At 37.7% G+C, this 20,383-nt stretch overlaps 1 protein-coding gene across 3 annotated transcripts in view; it reads right to left on the bottom strand.

Annotated features, from left to right (window-relative positions):
* TXNL1 (thioredoxin like 1) overlaps positions 1-15,688 on the bottom strand; it is a 35,154-nt gene extending 19,466 nt beyond the window's left edge. The window contains exons 1-3 of one of the 3 annotated variants that reach the window (XM_032882429.1): positions 15,368-15,688; positions 3,451-3,547; positions 1,368-1,541 (exon numbers count right to left, since the gene is read on the bottom strand). In XM_032882429.1, coding sequence (XP_032738320.1) covers positions 1,368-1,541; positions 3,451-3,547; positions 15,368-15,465 — 369 coding nt within the window. In that variant the 5' untranslated portion in view covers positions 15,466-15,688. The remainder of the gene's footprint in view (positions 1-1,367; positions 1,542-3,450; positions 3,548-15,367) is intronic. The other 2 variants (XM_032882431.1, XM_032882430.1) reach the window with 2 other exon arrangements.
* Between the last annotated feature and the right edge of the window lie 4,695 nt (positions 15,689-20,383).

Genomic DNA, 20,383 nt, shown 5'->3' with positions numbered 1-20,383 from the left:
ACTGTTGCACTCCTAAGACCTTTTCATGCAAAAACCCTTAGTAAATACAGGAAAAAAAAATACAAAGATGTAAACACAACAGTTTACAAGTCAAATAATTTCCAAAGTTTTCCAAAAGGTGTCACAACCCTGACTTATACAACTTGCTCATACTTTCTAACTGCATATTACAATTTCAAATTATTACATAACAGTTGTTTTAAATAGACATTAATTGTCTCCCTCACTTAATTAATGCCAGTATGACATGTTAAACACACTTTTTGAAGACACAACCCTCAATGCCCCACACACAAAAAGACTTTCTCATATGTATCTGACTGGAGTAGGAGAGTCTCCTTATTCAGCAGGAATTTAAGGGACTTTACGTAAAGAACGTGTAGTCCATGACATCGATCTGCTTTTCTGTACTTGATACACATTCTTTCATACATCAGCTTTAACTAGAGGTAATCATTATTTTTTAAAAAGTTCATTTTTTATCTGCAACTACAATTAACTTTATAACAAGAAAAATTAGGAAAGATATATACAAATATATATTTTAGTATGCAGGATTAACCAATTTGTATAATGAGTCAGTTACCATGAATTATTCTGAATTTTGGTCTTCCTGAATAGCTCTTATGATATAGATGCTGAATTATAGCCATTTGTATTATGCAATTTTCAAACACTTTTAAGTTCCTAAGTCTTCAAGTTTTTAGTTGAATAATAATTTACTCTTAAAACTCAGAAAAACATATGTTTTCACATATGACCCGAAAACAAAATAAGTAGGCTTTTTTTTTTTTTTTTTTTAGCAGAAAGAAAGAGGTGCCAGAAAAGAAGGGATACATTAAAAAGGAGAGAGAAAACTATAAGAAGCGGCAGGAAAAGGAGTCCAGCATATAAAGATCACACATTAAAATTGACATGTCATTTTACTCAATTGTCAAAACCTGAAAAATTTTTCCAACGCACATTTCTTCACATTTTTGGGGGAAAAAAATATATATGTATAATTTTAAAATTACATATAAATAAATCATACATTATATGTAATAAAATGAAAATTAAATGTATATATAAAAAATATATACATTAAAAATGATTAAATGTTTAAAACCGGCTATTAAGACAATTCAGAAAGTAGGTTTAAAAAAGAAAACAAGTAGTGAAAAGAATTATTTAAGAAAAATTGTTTCTCATGAGGACTTAAGATTATAATGCATACAAGAGAAGCAATACCCAATAGTCAGCTAATGAAATTACTTCTAAAGATCTTATTTGAAAGTATTCTTAACTAGCAAAAGATAACAGTCAATATCATTTTAACCAAATAATGAGAAGAGATGTATCATGATTTCACTTTTAAGTCTACCTACATAGCCTTTTGGAATATCTGTGTCCTCATTGCTTCCAGGGTCATTTTCTAAGTGCTGCTTGATTTTTTCTTCTAATCCAACAGCATCTGCTCCTTGATACTGATCAATTCTCACTTTGTTTCGAAAAAACAGAAATGTAGGTGTTGCTGATATATTGTTGGTGGCAGCTGTTCCCTAGAATTGGCAAGTTAGATACTGTTAATGATTAAAATTTACCTTAAACCACTTTGAATATTCATTCTACATCTCTATAGAAGTTAAATATCCAAGCATGAACAAAACCACATAAAATAATTTATTCCCAATTGTTATTTAAGAAAAAACAGACCTACTACTGAGGGCACAACTACATTACCTTCAAATTCCCAATGAAGAACAACATGCATTTTGATCAATTTTAGTGTTAAACACTTAACCCCCTCTAGTAGAACAATTAGCTTCCAATACAGAAATTATGCTTTATACCACCAGGCAGAGTTTTCATAAGTACATGCTGTTTCTTAAATGGAGAAGCCCAAAAGGGTATTGATATGTCAATGCTACTAGGAAAAAAATACAGATCTGAACAACAGTAGCCCATCTCTCCATGCAAATGAAGTAACTGTACTTAACTCTACTCATAGAAATGGCTTCTGACCTCCCATCAAATAAACTGCAACAACTACCTTTTAAAAATCTGTTCCTACTGCACTATATTATAAAACTAAGTACTGAGTGGAAATGAGCTAATTAACCACTGACGCATGACTTAAACTTTTCATAAGTGTAAAGGAAATAGTAAAGCAAATATATTGTCACCTTGCATATTCAAATACTATGAAGAGATATCACTATATTGTTTAAAGAAAAAAAAAGCATAAAGTTTACATAGAGATGCCTTCTCTAAACCTCAAAAAAATTTTTAAAAAAGACAAAAAACATGATTGACATTTTAGAACAGTATTGTCCAAAAAAAATATAAGACATAAATGTGGGCTATACATGTGATTTTAAGTTGCCAGTATCCCAGCATTTTAAGTAGCCAATATAAAAAAGTACAGAGAAACAACTGAAATCAATTTTAATAATGTTTTAGTAAATCCAATAATCGCATTTTCAACACACTGTAAAAAAGCTAGTGACATATTTTACATTTTTTTATACTAAGCCTTCAAAATCCTATGTGTATTTTACACTTACAGCACTTCTCAATTTCGATTTGCCACATTTCAAGTGTGTAGTAACCACATGCTGCTAGTGGCTATCATACTGGAAATAAAGCTCCAGAACAGAGCTCCAGAGAGACAGTGAATACTGAAATAAGGGCCAGTAATGGGAGTACAGCAGTATGCAACAGAAGTACTAAGCAATATTACAGGGTTTAAACCAAACCCAAACTACTTACTACAAACTATTTTAACATTTACAAATTCTTTTCACACTCAGAAATGTATCAAAGACAAAACCTCACCAAAAAGAGGATCCACACAGCTATTCCTTAGTAAGAACCAAAAACGACATTTTCAGTGTTGAAAGGAACCTTGAAAAATTTTTCCCATTAATTCCTCTCTACTTCACATATGCAAACACAGAACTGTCACAGAGCCATTCCAACTAAGTAATCAGGGCGATCTCCCAACAACACTGAGGCTCAGTGGACGGTAATTAACACTTTCAGGTTTCTGCTGAGTATGCAGCTTTGAAGCTATGATTACAAACTAACCCAATCAATCCAACTCTAACTACAATCAAGAATTCTCTGCCATGGCTTTCAAATCGAACAATGCCTCAGCGATAAAAGATACTATCCTCAATTTGCAAAAGATAAACAAAAAAGGTAAAAAAAGGACTTCCAGAGGACTGATTTAGTTCAATAGCTTATTAGTTTTGAGTCAGAAAGATATTAACAAACCCAGAAGCAATTAATATTGAATTACCCTTTTAAACTAATGCAGCCACAATAACATTTATAGTAATTCATGTCCATATAACATTTCCCCATCTTCAAAGAAGTACTATGTGCATAAAGAGAGAAACAAAGGACATTAACAATGTTGAATTTCAAACCAATGAAAATTTTTTTTAAAGGACTCCTTTCCCTTACCTGACACTGATGTACATCAACTTCCAAGAAAACTGCCTGTGGATACTTATTACTCATAGAACTGAATGCCGGGGCAATCCTTAAACATGGTCCACACCTGTGAGAAAGGTAAAAAACATGCTTCGTAAAAAACAAAAAGAAAAACAAAACAAAAAACCCACAAAAAACTGTATTAATTTATACTCTGAAGAATTTGTTAAAATATGAAATTAAACAAAATCTCATCATCTTAGCTTTGTTCTAGTCTCTTCCACGAGATTATTTAGATATACTTGCATCAATACCACACTGTCTTAATGACTACAGATTTATACTAAGTTTTAAAGTCTAATAATGTTAAGTCTTCTGTTTTCTCACTGAGAAAAATTAAAGATGGAAATAAATAAAAGGAGGAATATACTATGCTTATAAACTGGAAAACTCAACAGTGTCAACCTGTCAATTCTCCTAAATTTGACCCTTAGAATCAATGGAAAATCCCAGTAAGTTTTATTGCCCAAGTTAACAAGTTTAAATTCTAAAATTTATAGGGAAATACCAAAGATAACCCAAGCCATTCTGAGGTTCAAAGCTGAGAAAATTACACTACTGAGTATTAAGAACAACCACAAAGCTTTGTAAATTAAGAGTGTACAGTATCAGTTCCTACAGAGTACCTGATTTATCAAACATTTGACAGAGCACTGCAGCGGGGAAAGGATGGTCTTTTCAATAAATAGGGCTGTGTCAAGAGGATACTCACATGGGAAGATAAATGAATCTTGGCCCCCATACCTCATACCATATACAAAACCAATTCTAGATGGAATTGTTTTTGTCATAGTAATGGATGACAGATCTAGATATGAAAGGTAAAACAATAACAGTTTTAAGAAAAAAATAAAAAGGATATTTTCAAAACTCTGGAGTAAGCAAAGATTTCTTAAAACACAAAAAATGGGGGCACCTGGATGGCCCAGTGGGTTAAAGCCTCTGACTTCAGCTCAGGTCATGATCTCAGGGTCCTGGGATCAAGCCCTGCGTCAGGCTCCCTGCTTAGCAGGGAGCCTGTTTCCCCCTCTCTCTCTGCCTGCCTCTCTGCCTACTTGTGATCTCTGTCAAATAAATAAATAAAATCTTTTAAAAAAAAAAGGGGGAATAATTGATATATTGGAATATACTTAATAAATTGGAAGATATCAAGACCTTGTGTTCATCGAGACACCATTTAGAGAGTGAAAAGACCCCACAGAGTGGTAAAAAAAAAAAAAAAATCTGTGAAACATCGAAAGGCTTATACTGCTAATATGTAAAGAATTCATACAAATCAGTAAGAACAAGACTGACACCCAAAAGGAAACTGGGTAAACTCTTAAACCAGTACATGACAAATGAGGTTATCCTAACAGTCAATAAATATGAAAAGATATCTGACTTCATCTGTCACTAGGGAAGCTTGGGAAATGCAAATTAAAAAAACCTCCACCGAAATAGCTAAAACAAAAAAAGGTATAATAGAGCATTACCAAGAATATGGAGCAATTGAACTGTTTAGTGACTATGCAAACTTTAGGGGTATAACCACTTTAGGGGTAAAGAAAAGAAACTGTCAGTATCTGCTAAACAAAGACCTATGCCTACCTCATATGCATGTCTAAAGTATAGAAACAACAGAAACATCTACATATGTTTGCTTTAGGGCATTTGAAAAAAATATTGATAGTAGTAATATTTCTAATAACCAAAAGTGGAGACTACTTAAATTTCTATCAACACAGAATGAGTAAATTAATTGCAGCTACTCATACTGTGGAATACTATAATGTCATGCAAAAACACAGATTAATTCACAAATAATACTGAGAAAAGTAGTACATCATATGATTCCATTTATACACAGTTCAAATACAGACAAAACAAATCAATGGTACTATAAATAAGGACAAAGGTTACCTTTCTGAGAGTTAAAGACGGGAGAGGGTCATGGGAGATATCAAAAGGCTAGTTATGCTCTGTCTGTCCAGAAGCTCATTACATGGGCATGTGTGTTCAGTTTGCAAAAATTAATTAAGCCATACATTTATAATTGTGTATTATGTTGTATCTCAATAAAAATTTAGACAAAAACCTTAGCAACAGCAGACAGGAGCACAAGGAAAAGCAAATTCTGAATCACAAAATGTTCAAACTCACAAATGTTCATCCCCAAGCTGTGATTATCTCTCCAGTCTTCAAAATTTTTTTTTTAAGATTTTATTTATTTGACAGACAGAGATCAGAAATAGGCAGAGAAGCAGGCAGAGCTAGAGAGGAGGAAACAGGCTCCCTGCTGAGCGGAGAGCCCGATGTGGGGCTCGATCCCAGGACCCTGGGATCATGACCCGAGCTGAAGGCAGAGGCTTCAACCCACTGAGCCACCCAGGCGCCCTCCAGTCTTCAAATTTTAATCAGTATATTCATCCCATGCCATCTTTAAACCTAACACCAAAAAAGCTAACAAAATAAGCAATTAAGTTCTTTAATATTAAGCTTGGTGCTTCTGAAAGTAGATTTTTGGATCTTCTCCTCAAAGAAGTTCGGAGACCAAATTATAAAGAAAAAACATTTACAGTCACTAAACCTATGTTTGTTAAATAAAATACTTTTCCTTCTCAGTAAGTCTTAAACATTACGGATGGGAATACCAACTGTTAGATCCTTTTTTAAGGGCCATTAATCATGATTTGTCAATTTTAAATGAACACAACCCAAGATTCAATAATCTCATTTCTATACATCCATATTACCTTAAGATTAACTCATTTTCGCAGTATAAATAACAAAGTTCAATGCAATGTTTATAATGATAAAAAAATGAGAAACAATCTAAATGGCAATCAACAGAAAAATAGTTTAATATAGTATGACACATACATACCAGGGAATAAGGTTAATCTGTAAATCTGTACTGTTTACAAAGATGTGTATATATATATATACACATTAGGTGTGTCACACAATAATCAGTTAATTACTTCTGCAAAGTAGGACTGGAAAAGGAAGAGAGTTTAGGGGAGACTTTTTAAATTACTCATAATTCTGTATCTTTTTTTTTTTTTTAGGATGAACAGGTACCTTTATTTTAAAATATTAAATAACTTGAGACTACAGAATTAAACACTAACAGCATTTAAATGGGTGTCCCAAAAGAAACACAGCTATCTATGCTACACCACAACACACTCATTCCTGGAAAAAAATCTCCCTTACGCAAAAGCATGCATTCAAAATAACACTTATGGGAAAATTGGACTGAGGCAAACCATTTAAATCGATATAACTTTGTAAAAATATCCCTAAGAAAAAGGAGTAAAGTACTCAGGAAATACTTAGACAGTTGGGCAGGTGGCTCAGACCTAGAGGCTACCTCAGGGAATATTTTAAATGAGTAACAACGGATGTGTGCATTTCAGGTGCTATGACAATGCAGGTGGAAGCAGAGCTCCAGGCCATGGGGCTGTGGGAGGAAGCGCAACACTGACAATGAAGTCCTCTTGGGAACAAGTGTTGGGTACAAGTGCTTCTGTTAAACTGTAGTAACTCTCTTAAAATAAACATGGAAGAGGGGTGCCTGGGTGGCTCAGCGGGTTAAAGCCTCTGCCTTTGGCTCAGGTCATGATCCCAGGGTCCTGGGGTGAAGCCCTGCATCACGCTCCCTGCTCAGCAAGGAGCCTGCTTCCTCCTCTCTCTCTCTCTGCCTGCCTCTCTGCCTACTTGTGAACTGTTTGTCAAATAAATAAATAAAATCTTTTGAAAAAATAAATAAATAAATAAACGTGGAAGAGAGCTTGCCTGTATGGCTGAGGGTTCTTCTTCTTCCTGCTAAAGGTTCTATTTCCATTTCTGTTCCTCACTACCTAGGAAAAATAGAATACGAACCAACACAACTTCCACACTATACTGACATCATGCTCACCAGGCATGTATGAGCTAACAAGTGTTAAGAAAAAAGAAATTCTTGTAGCTAAAATAACTGTCCTAAGATAACTGTTCCCTTTCAAACTTTAACCTTATCTAGATCCTCTGTTTAATTTCAGTTAGCCATCACAGGTTTTAACTGTAGTCAAAAATCAAAATAAGCCCTGGAATACAGAAGCAGAAATAAATACAGCGGCATACTTTCACACTATAATCACTCAAATGAAACTGATTAGTTATTTTAAGATGTTTGCCTGCTTAACATTAGCATTTAAGAATAAACTTAAATTTCCATTATTAGCTAAGCTCCTGAACAAGTCACTAGATTGCTCCATATAAAATGAGAAAGAACTGGATTCTCTAGCACCTTTCTCATAGCTAAAATATTATGCCCCAGGGACACCTGGGTGGTGCAGTCAGTTGAGTGTCTGACTCTTGTTTTTGGCTGATGTCGTAATCTCAGGGTTATCAGATTGAGCCCTAGGTCAGTCTCCATGCTCAGTGCAAAGTCTGCTTGAGACTCTCTCCCCCCGGCCCTCTGCCCCTCCCCCACTCCTCAAATAAATAAATATTTAAAATATTATGCCCCAAATACGACTGAATTTCATGATCATACTTTCTTCTCTTGTGCAATCCTTGACTCACAGCCCTCAAATAATATATCATCACAGAGCCTCTGAACTTGTAAATGTAACCAGAGATTACAAAGTTCTTTTTCTATCTCTGAACCTCTCTTTGACAGAAAGGTTAGCTTTAAATCTAGTATGTAAAATGCATATATAAGAAGGACTCTGACTTATGCTTTCTGAGAAAAACACAGCACACAACTCTCTAGCTTTCTGTAATACATAAAGAACCAAACCCACAAAACTAAAACTTTAAAACTAATCTAACCTAACACAATTATTGGATAGGTTAAGAACGGAGGACCAGGAAAGTTAAAGGACATGCTCAAGATCAGACGCTCTAGTCAATGGCAGGGCCACAACAGAACATTTAATTCCTAATCCAATTCAAGATCAGCTTTCTTTGAAAGCACCAAATTAGTTTCATAAGTAAGATTTTTGTTTACCATCATAATATAAACACATTCTACTTCATGAACTTGCCACTCTTCACTATCTGCTAAAGCAGTCAGTGCCCTGCCTTGAGCAGTAACATGTGTAAACACATTGCTGATAAATGGTAAGGAAAATGTATGTGCTTTCTGAAGAGATATTTTAAAAATCTATTTTTCTGTAGGCTATAACTTTAAGGTAGGTAATGTCTACATTATTATATTTCAATTAGGGCAGGCATAATCATAACTGGTCCAATTAATAACACAAAATGGCTAGCATTCACTGAGCATTTACCATATGTTATACAATTTACAAAACCCTTAAATTCATTTAAGCCCTACAACTCATTTCCAAAGTCAAGAACAATGAGGTACAGTGCTAGAATTTGATCACAAAACCCAACTCCTGACAGCTATTCCCAAAACCTCGTAACAGTGGCCTACATACTGCCTTTTGTTATTTCTAAATTAACTGTCAAGATTAAACCTATATGCTCTATTAAATAATTCAGACAGATTATATTTTGTAAAGTTCAAATCCAGGCAAAACTAATCTGTGGTATTAGAATTCTAGTATGAGAAGAAAGCATAGCAGGGGAAGAGGGAGGCAAATTCTTGATCTACATGTTGGTTAAAACTTCTCAAAGTATTCACAAACGATTTGTGTACATTTTTGCATGCATGTTATAGTTCAATAAAAAAGTATACTTTTAAGAAAAATCCTCTATGTTCTCTGAGGCCTTGCCATACACTAGCTATCTTAAAAGCTATCCACCTCTCTCATTATTTGCCTGGTGCCTAGACTACTGAACTTGCTATCTCTGTAATTCAGTCTGCAGCAATAATGCAGCACATACTATTTTCACACACATATATGACATATTATTTAAATCAGCTACCATAACCATTAGAACTCAACATCCTAACATACACTAACATTCTTCCCAGATGGTAACAGTAACACCTAACCAAATACAACCTAGGACCTGTTTTAACAAAACTGAATATGGTAAAAAAGATACATTCATAAATTCAATATAAAAATCATTCATACTCAATATAATTTCACCTACATGTGGGATATAAACAAACACACAAATGAAAAAACCAGAAACAGACTCATAATCTCAGAAAACAAACTAGTGGTGGTGAGGAGGGGATTGGTGAAGGGATCAAGAGAGACGAACTTCCAGTTTTAAAAAAGTCATGGAGCTGAAAAGTACAGCATATGGAATATGGTCAGTAACACTTAATAACTGTATATGGTAAAAGGTGATAACTGTACTTCGTATACCCTGAAACTAATAAACTATTGTATGCCAAGTATATTTCAATTTAAAAAAATCATACTAAGTTTTATGAGGAAGAAAATGTATATATATTCTTTTAGCATTGGGGCTTACCCAACAGTGATAACAAAACTGGCAAAGCTTATAATCACTGAATGTATCTGAGTATATTTAAAACAAGTAACAGGGGGCACCTGGGTGGCTCAGTGGGTTAAGCCTCTGCCTTCGGCTCGGGTCATGATCTCAGGGTCCTGGGATCGAGCCCCGCATCGCGCTCTCTGCTCAGTGGGGAGCCTGCTTCTCCCTCTCCCTCTGCCTGCCTCTCTGCCTGCTTGTGATCTCTCTCTCCGTCAAATAAATAAATAAAATCTTTAAAAAAAAATAAACTAAAACAAGTAACAGTTTGGAAATAACAGTTAAAAAAACATGTTACCACAGTATATAATTCACATATATGATTTCATTCTCTAAACAATACTGTTACATTACATATCACTATTCCTATTTTACAGTTAGGAAAAAGAATAGAGTGAAAGGAACTGTCCTAAGTCATAGGATTAGTTTGCAGGCAGCTGTAACTAAATAATTCAAGGCAATATATATTTAAAAATATCAGGCTCGGGGCGCCTGGGTGGCTCAGTGGGTTAAAGCCACTGCCTTCAGCTCCGGTCATGATCCCAGGGTCCTGGGATCGAGTCCCGCATCGGGCTCTCCGCTCAGCAGGGAGCCTGCTTCCTTCTCTTTCTCTCTGCCTGCTGCTCTGCCTGCTTGTGATCTCTGTCAAGTAAATAAATAAAATAAAATCTTAAAAAAATAATAATAAAAAAAAATAAAAATATCAGGCTCTGTGCAATATAGAGATGAACCTGCATTTCCTTTCTACTTAGGCTGGGAAGAACAAGAACAGCACTTTACAATCCAAACTGCATTCAGCAATGGGACCTTAAGTTATTTAATCTGTGACTTAACATCATCATTTGTAAAATGGGGATAATTTCAAAGATTACTTTGAGGATTGAATGAGTCAATATAAATGTTTAAATAAGTCTCTTGCAAGAGTAGATAAAACACAAATGTTGACTGTTTTAATTGTTAAGAAAAAAAAAAATATATTGGAGAAGGATGCCAAGACCATTCACCGGGGGAAAAGACCGTTTCTTCAACAAATAGTGCTGGGAAAACTGGATATCAATGTACAGAAGAATGAAGGTGGGACTTTACACCATATACAAAAATTAACTCAAAATGAGTAAAAGTCCTAAACTTGAAAACTAAAATTACAAAATGATTTAATGAAAACACAGGGGTTAAATCTTCATGACACTGGATTTGACAACGATTTCTGGGATATGACACTAAAAGCACAAGCAACAAAAAATCAACTGGACGTCACCAAATTTTAAAAACTTGTACCTCAAAGGACACTATCAAGAAAGTGAAAGGCAACCAATAGGAGAAAATATTTGTAAATCATATATCAGGTAAGGAATACCCAAAATATATAAAGAACTCCTACAATTCAGTAATAAAAAACCAAAGTCATTCAAAATGAGTAAAGGACTTGAACAGATATTTCTCCACGGAAGATATTAAGCACAAGAAAATATGCCCAACTCATTAGTCATTAAGGAAATGAAAACCAAAACCACCAGACCACTTCATACCCGTTTAGGATGGCCATTAAAATATAAAAAGTTGTGGCAGGTATGTGGAAAATTAGAACTCTCCTGCACTGCTGGTGGGAATGCAAAATGGTGCAACCACATTCCACTCCCAGGTATATACTGAAAATATACTGAAAAGAACTGGAAACAGTCACTCAAAGAAATCCTTGCACACCAATGCTGATGGCAGTATTACAAAAGCAAAAGGTGGAAACAACCCAACATCATCAACAGATGAATAAGCAATATATGGTGTACACATACAGTGAATTATTATTTAAATTGAAAGAGTAAATTCTGAAACATGCTGCAACGTGGATGAACCTTGAAAACATTATGCTAAGTGAAATAAATCAGAAACCAAATGACAAATATATTTAATTCCACTTACATGAGGTATCAATAGGCAAATTCACAATGACAAAAAGAAGTTACCAGGGGTGGGAGTTTTCGCTTAATGGATACTTACTGGTTAATGCTTTTATCTGAGATAATGAAAAAACTCTAGGAAATAGTGGTGATGGTGGTACAACATGTGAATGTACTTAATGTCACTGAATTATACATTTAGAAATGGCTAACATAGTGAATTTCATGTTACATATATTTCACTACAATTAAAAACCCGAGTGCTCACTCCGGTAACAGTTTTATTTTATTTATTTATTTATTACTGAAATATTTTATTACTAAAATAGGATAAAATAGGATAACATGCAAATTCGTGAAACATTCCATCTTAAAAACAAAACAAACCCCTGAAAATACTGGAGAGCCACAAAGATTTTTAAACTGAACGGTGACAATCTGCATAACATTATATTAAAATTAAAATTAAAATTAATAATTAATAATAAAATTAATATTAATGTAATAATTAATATAACATTGAAGTGGAGAAAAAGGAAAAAGGCTTAAAGTCAGGATGGAAAAGAAATAGCTGTTGGAGAAAACTATCTTCTTGGCCTAAAATGGGACATTAACTTTGATCTAAGAGGTTTCCTACATGATCTACTGGATACAATTGTTTGAGGGTCTAATACTGATACCCAGTTACCTCAATGGCCAAAATGTTAAAGAACTTTAAGGCAAATATAATCTTATCAGATTTATAAATGTTGGCTATAAATATACTTTTGAACTTGAAAGTTCTCTAAATTCATTTGCCAAAAAAAATAAATTTTCATGGGGTGCCTGGGTGGCTCAGTGGGTTAAGCCGCTGCCTTCGGCTCAGGTCATGGTCTCAGGGTCCTGGGATCGAGCCCCGCATCGGGCTCTCTGCTCAGCAGGGAGCCTGCTTCCTCCGCTCTCTCTGCCTGCCTCTCTGCCTGCTTGTGATCTCTCTCTGTCAAATAAATGAATAAAATCTTTAAAAAAATAAAAAAATTAAAAAAATAAATTTTCATTGCATCAAAATACCTTTTTAAAAGTAAATAACACAGTGCTTCACCAATCAATGCCTGTAATTGTTTATATTAAATGTTGCCTCACTGTTAATGGAAATGTTGCCTTAATAGCAAAGTTTCCCTACTTTTCTCATTTCAATTAATAAATTTTTGATCACTGTTTGTCATCTGTTCTGCTATGGTTAAGGGAAAAAGAGTGTTTTATTGGGGGATGAAAGTCTATACACTCCTATACGCTAGAACTAGAAAAGCGAATTAAAAATGAGATTCACTGTTAAAATCATCTCTTCCCTTTTCCAATTTTGGCCTACGTACCTAATAAATGTACGGGTATCCCTTCATATTAAAAATATAGACATTACAGGGGCGCCTGGGTGGCTCAGTGGGTTAAAGCCTCTGCCTTCGGCTCAGGTCATGGTCCCAGAGTCCTGGGATCGAGCCCCGCATCGGGCTCTCTGCTCAGCAGGGAGCCTGCTTCCTCCTCTGTCTCTCTGCCTGCCTCTCTGCCTACTAATGATCTCTGTCTGTCAAATAAATAAATAAAATCTTAAAAAAAAATACCAGTGACTTGGTTTAAAAAAATATATATATATAGACATTACAAAATTGCTAAAGCTGGGAAAACATATTTATAGAATTTGACATTACTTTCAGACATGTCCTCATGATGAAATTTTTATCTTCTTGAACTTAGTAAATGTGAAAGTCCACATGTCAAATTGGTACTCTATGCCACCCTAGAAAATCCAATATACTGCCCGTTTTCAATTCTGTATAAGAGAGATTGGTGTAGGAATAAGTCCTTAATTGTTTTCATCTCTATCTGCATCCCTCCCCACAATGACTAAAACTATCTAATCCTAATGCCACTACTTATACATTCAACATTTACTGAATCATATTCAATAGCCATGAATCACTTTTCACCCTGATTCAAAATACAGCCTAATGTTTATAAAGTTACCTGGACAACTAAATGTGTTACTTAAATAGTGATACCTGTAGTAGATTTCTCCAGGTTTAATTGTAAATAACTCGGGGAAGGGGGTGAAGATAAATCAAACGTAGTGATCCAAAGGGGCACGTGCACCCGAATGTTTATAGCAGCAATGTCTACAACAGCAAAACTGTGGAAAGAACCTAGATGTCCATCAACAGATGAATGGATAAAGAAGATGTGGTGTGTGTGTGAATATATATACATATATATGTATATATGTATATATACATACAATGGACTACTATGCAGCCATCAAAAGAAATGAAATCTTGCCATTTGTGATGATGTGGATAGAACTGGAGGATATCATGCTTAGCGAAATAAGTCAATCAGAGAAAGACAACTATCATATGATCACCCTGATATGAGGAAGCTGAGAGGCAATGTTGGGCGGGTTTGAGGGGTAGGAAAAGAATAAATGAAACAAGATGGGATCCGTATGGAGACAAACCATGAGAGACTCTTAATCTCACAAAACAGAGGGGGTGGGTGGGTTATGGACACTGGGGAAGGTATGTGCTATGGTGAGTGCTGTGAAGTGTGTAAAGTGTGTAAAGACCACAGACCCCTGGGGCTGCTAATACACTATATGTTAATTAAAAAGATAAAAAATAAAAAAATTTTTTTAAATGGAGACCTTTAATCCTTCTAAGTTAGAAGGCACTGACACACGCAAGCGGAGGTCAATAAATACAGTCGCTGAAATCTTGGTTCTGAAGGGCTAGTTCCAACACGTCACTCTGACACAGGTACACTGCATGCTCAAAATAGAAAATCCACGAGCTCTGCGACCAATAAATTATGTTGAGATTTACCCAACCCAGTTAAGCATCTTTCAAGATCCCTGTCCTCTTAAACCATCAAGTCAAAAATGAAATCTATTTGGCCAAACCCAGATGTCTGGGTATCTATATTTAATATATACTCATTCTAATTTCCGTGATCAGATGTAGCCGCACATAAAGGAGCCTAAGTTACCAAGTTACGAACCAAACGAGTAACAAAACCATTAAGAAAATTAAAAAGCACCCGGACTCAACATTAATTTAAAATGCATTAAATGAGCTTCGGGCCTAAGCACTACGTGGATTAGTTGGATAGACCCAACTGAATTTTCTAAAGGTTTTACAGAAATGCAGGTGGTGAAGCAAGCCTAAGTGTTGGGTAAATTAAGATTTCAGGATTTCTAAAATGCAAGTGAGAGCTGGCTCCCCGAAACGAAACGGGGCAGGCGAAAGCAAGGGCCGCTGTAAGAAGACTACCACAGACTAGAAGGGGGCCACCCCCAAGTCCAGAGCTCATCCGAGGATGCAGAAGGGATGGGAGGCGATCTCCCGGACTATGGAACGCGGAGGGCCAGGCCTCCGTGCCCTCCAGAGACTCCCCTGTACACAAACGGGGGCTCACACCCAAGAGCTGCGGCCTAACCGGGCAGCGCCTGGGGCTGCGGCCAGCGCCGGACATTCCCGAGCAGGAGACCGCAACGGAGTGGGGACCCGGAACAAGTGAAGGGAAAGCAGGGACGGACACACAGGGCCCACAGGGCTCGCGCCCGACCTCACCCTCGCATGGTGAACTTGACCACGGCCAGTCTGGAGCCCGCGCCGCTCAGCTCCGGCTGGAAATCTGGGTCGCTCCCGACCGGCTTCACTCCCACCATTCTTAGCCCGGCAGGGCGGCCGCGACGCCACCGGCTTCAAAACTGAAGGAGAAGACCCGGGAGAGGAAGGGAAGAGGCTCAGAGAGGCCGAGGCCTGAACACAGGAGGTGACGACCGCTGCGTCTTCTCCGGGACTCTCAGTGCCGAGTCACGCCAGGGAGCGGAGCAGCCGAGGGGGTGGGGACGGGAGGGGGGAGGGGAGGGGAGAGGCGAGGAAAGGAAAGGCGTGCGGCACCCAGGAGCCACCGCGCGACCAGGACGCCGGCGCTTGCGCACGATGGCGTCATTTCCGCGTCGTCCGTTTTGGCTCCCATCGCCCAATCCTAAAACGCGACCCCTGGCTCCACCCTCCGCTGCGGAACCCCACGCCGGCGGGAGCGGCGCAGGCGCAGGGGCGCAGCGGGTCGCAAACTCAGACTTGGAGTGAGATTCAGAAGTTCCTGTGTTCCTCCGCGGTTCCAAGACCTGCGTCTTCTACCGAGTTTTCTGGGGTGGAAAAAAGAAAAAAGGGAACCCCCTTTTCCCCCGAGGTTCGTGGCTAAGGTTCTAACCCCTCTCCCTGGAAGGGCTAGAAGAAGTACTTTGTCTCATATTTGGGGCAAGTCGCCGCACTAGATAAAAAGAGACTTTAGGTCTATTGATTTACGGATCTCGTGATACAAGGGTGCTCTCTGTGCACTCGTCCTCAAGATATCAGCACCTGTCTTTAAGTTGTGCCTAAAAAAATTGAAAGCACCATCCTTCCCCTGGAAATACAGTCTAGTGAATGAAACCAGCAATAGGATAACATGTTTGCAAAGGAAACGGTGGGGACAGATGAGACAGGAAGATGGGGCAGGGTAAACTTGCTAGAAATTGTGGCCCGTGAGCTGATTCTTGATAGAAGAGAGCCAGATGGTGAGAGGTGACAGGAGTATTAGAGGCAGAAGAACCAGCAGTACCGATTTGTGGTTTGAAATGGCTGCTGCTGCTAATGATGATAAGAATAGCTAACAAACCATGCGCTAGACAAGATATGGGCTCTTTGTGTATATTAGTTCATTTAAACCTCACAACAACCCTGTTAAGTAGGTTCTACTATTTCATGGATAGCTTAATTTTGACGTAGTAACAAGTCAAATCATTCAAGTTGAGGTAGTCTTGTAAGGATCTATTTAACAAGAGGCTTACATCAAGGTTAAAACAATAACGTTGTTTAACCCTTAAACTATCCCTGTTCCCCTTCCCCCAGGGGACTTACTTAAAAACAAGTCCCGGAAAGGAGCTCCAGGTAACAAAGCCCAGATACAAGGGTGGGTCAGGCCAGGTGGAGCCATCCGATCAGTGGGGGGGTTGCATACTGTCTCCCTCGCTACCAAGGAGTATGGGCCCCCGCCCTTTGGGAGCCTTTTGGGCGCCAATTCTAACCAAGGTGTGATAGGCTAGTTGAAATGCCTACTAGGGTAAATTGTAACTCAATTGGCCGCCTACCGTCACTGTGCAGCTTTCTCTGTGTGTTACAATTTCATTGGCCACCTGTGTGTGGCCAGGCCCCATCGCATGGCCTTTGCCCTTAAAAGCTAGCCTGTGAAACCGAGAAAGGTCGCCCCTCTCTGTAAGAGGCGCGGCCCTGGTCGGTCAGTTTGATTCTTGATGCTTGACGCGAAATAAAGCTTTGCTTGACCTTTGCTTTATATCAGTCTCGCTCTTTTAATCACGAGCAGTTATTGGGGCATACCGGTCTAACACTAGTGTGTTCTTTTAAATGTCAGACTATGACAAATGATTTGCTTTTGGATTTAGCTGGGGTGATGAAGCTGAAGAGGAAGGTAGACGTCTGATCAGGACTAGCTAAGAAATTTGTATTTTAACGTGAATGCAATGGAGTAATCACTGCAGGGCATTTTTTTTTTTTTTTTAATTACCAAAAAGTGTCTACTGAGGTAGCAGTGAGGAGGATGGAAGGCAGTGAGAGAAGTTTAGGTTACTATAGTAATCCAGGAAATGAGTTATGGGAACAGCTGAAATGGAAATGAAGAGGACATGATATACTTGAGAAACAATTAGCAGCTAAAAATCACAGCATTTGGTGACCAGTTGGACCAATGTAGAGCAATGACAGGAAGGAGTCTAGGATCGTGGGGATATATCAATCCTGGGGCTCTCTGTACTGAATTAAGATGCCAGTAGAACATCTAGGTAAGGAGGATAGCAGACAGTAGGAAGGTTGAGTCTGGAACAAAAGAAAAAGGAGTAGGCTAAAGTTGCAGAAAGTATGTAACTTACTCAGTTATGCAATTGTACAGCTGCTTAGCCCTCACCATTGCACCCAACATTATACTGAAACAGACTTTATATATTGCATAGACACTTTTAGCAAATGTTATTGAGGTGATGATTTGCTGAGTGTTTTTTCCTCTATATTTTACAAATCTTTTCTATAATTATAAATAGTAGATATAATAATAAGAAGAAAGAAGGTACAGCTGGGGGGAAAAGTGCTACACAAAAATTCTACAAAGAAGGCCCAAGTTTCTGCCTTACCCTATTAGTAGTAACTAAAACAAAATGATATTCACAGTTACTTGGTCTCCTGTGAAATTTAGGTAATGTTTAATATCATTAAGGAAAATGAGCCTTTGGTGGATGAAATTTTCCCCAAAATGTTATTTTTTCTTAATGTGTATTAAAACTCCATTTACTGGAATTTCCATGAAATTTTTAGAAAACACTTACCATTAAACTTCTACAAGGATGACTCATGATTATTTTTAAAAGGATGATACCCTTTCTCAGTTCCTGAGACGACCATATTCAGAAATGCAGAATTCACAGCACATAAACTCCCTCCACCCCATCCCTCTCTTGGCAGGCATCACCCTTAGAGGACATAGTTTCCCAGGGTTTATTTAGCTTCAGCCTCAGAATTCCATTCAGCCCCACCCGCTACCAGAGTCAGCAATCAGGATAAAACCTATTTGTCATGCCCCATCTTACATCTTGAAATCCATAGATCTGGAACCTCAGTGAGCTCATTAAAATGGGGGTTTCCAGTGTCACACCCAGAAATTCTGATTCAGGAGTGCTGGTGCATGGCCCAGGAAAGTGAATTTTAACAGGCATCCAGAGTAGCTGATGCAAGGAGTCCGTATTTTGAGATCCGTTATTTGATGTTACTTGTCTATGATCACATAGAATTTAAATATGTACAAGATATTGTGATAATGCTTTGAAACACCTTTCTTCCAAGGACATCAAAAGGCAGATAAGACACTACTACAAAACCCAATAATACAAGGCAAAATGTGGTAAGTGCCATGGTAGAACTACAGATAATGTACCATAGTGGTTGAGAAAAAGAAGAGAACATTGGGGCACCTGGGTGGCTCAGTCGGTTAAATGGCTGCCTTCAGCTCAGGTCATGATCCCGGGGTCCTGGGATCGAGCCCCATGTCGGGTTCCCTGCTCAGCGGAGAGCCTGTTTGTCCCTCTCCCTCTGCCTGCCTCTCTGCCTACTTGTATTCTGTCTGTCAAGTAAATAAATAAATAAATCTTAAAAAAAAGAAAGAAAGAAAAGAGAACGTTGCCAGCTGGAATGAGCAGAGAAAGCTATATGAAGGAACGTATTCTAATATTCAGGCCTGGATAAAAAGAAGAAAGAAATGCATAAGTTTCTTCATTCATGGAAATGAGTCCTGACTTTCCTCAACTTGCCAAGAATATAGTGCGCTTTAGACTTGCCCACTTTTATCAGGCTCAGCCAGTCACTAGAGGCAGGCTTTCTATCATGACTTGTAGCTGCCATGGGTTCACTTGGCTGACTTTACAAATAGAAATGCTAGAGATGCACCATCCTTGGATTTATCTCTCTCATAGCCCTTTGCCCATGGTAGGTACAAAATAAATACTGGTTTAATAAATGAATGGCTAGGAAGCATAATAAGTATGACTCTCTGTCCACAACATGCAGGGGTACAAGAAATACTACTTTGTTGTATAACTCAGTTTCATGTTGACTCTGAATCCTCACCCTCCTGCTGTATCCAACTAGAACAAAAACAACTTTATCTCCTCCTCTGCCTGCTTCAGAAATGGTACCAAATTTCTGGATTTAGAGTGGGAGTTGGGCTTTTGAGTGTAGATGTCTAGGAGCACTGTCTCTTTCTACATGTTATCTTGAAATCTAGCCCTTTCTGCTTTATGTGACGACCTTACGGATTGGGACCCTTTGTTCAAAGCTGCCTATGAGCCCATCTACCTAGATGTACCAGTCTGCCATTTCTCCCCAGGGGATTTACTTCTTCCTTTCTCCCTTCCATAAAGATTTTCCCTCATTTTCATTAAGAGCTTTCTAGTTTCAGCTTTTAGGTTTATTTGATCCACCATCTACCTTTTTTGAACCAGTTTGATTCTAATCACTTAGAAGTATTCTCATGATAGAAAAGAAAGGCACAGTTTTCCAGTTTTCTATATATTTGAGCTTTTGTTAGGGAAGCAGTACTTGATAACCATAAAATCTCTAATGTAAGTTTTTCTTTAAACATAGTCCTCTTGTAAAAATTGGAGGAAATGCCAGTTTTTGGTTTTTTTGAAGAACAATAGCAAGAATATAATGTAGATAGAACTTTTATTCTACAAAATAAGTCCTCATAAATTCCTCAGAGATATAATATACCTCTTTATATAACTGAATTTGTAGTTACAGAAGCCCAAGAATACAGATTTATTGATAAATTCCATAAACCGTATGAAATCCCTGCATTAGCTTATCAAAATTATAATTATCCCAAAATTCTACAGAAAAATAACTTCTGCTTGGGCCACTTGGGTGGCTCAGTCGGTTAAGCATCTGACTCTCAGTTTCCGTTCAGGTCATGATCTCAGAGTTGTGAGATGGAGCCCTGCGGAGGGCCCTGGGCTCTGGGCTCTGGGCTCTGGG

Source organism: Lontra canadensis, unplaced genomic scaffold, assembly GCF_010015895.1.
Source record: "Lontra canadensis isolate GAN:19392208 unplaced genomic scaffold, GSC_riverotter_1.0 scaffold82, whole genome shotgun sequence".
Lineage (NCBI taxonomy): Eukaryota > Metazoa > Chordata > Mammalia > Carnivora > Mustelidae > Lontra > Lontra canadensis.
Note: the sequence above shows the minus strand (reverse complement) of the source record. Positions and strands in the feature narration are given on the sequence as shown.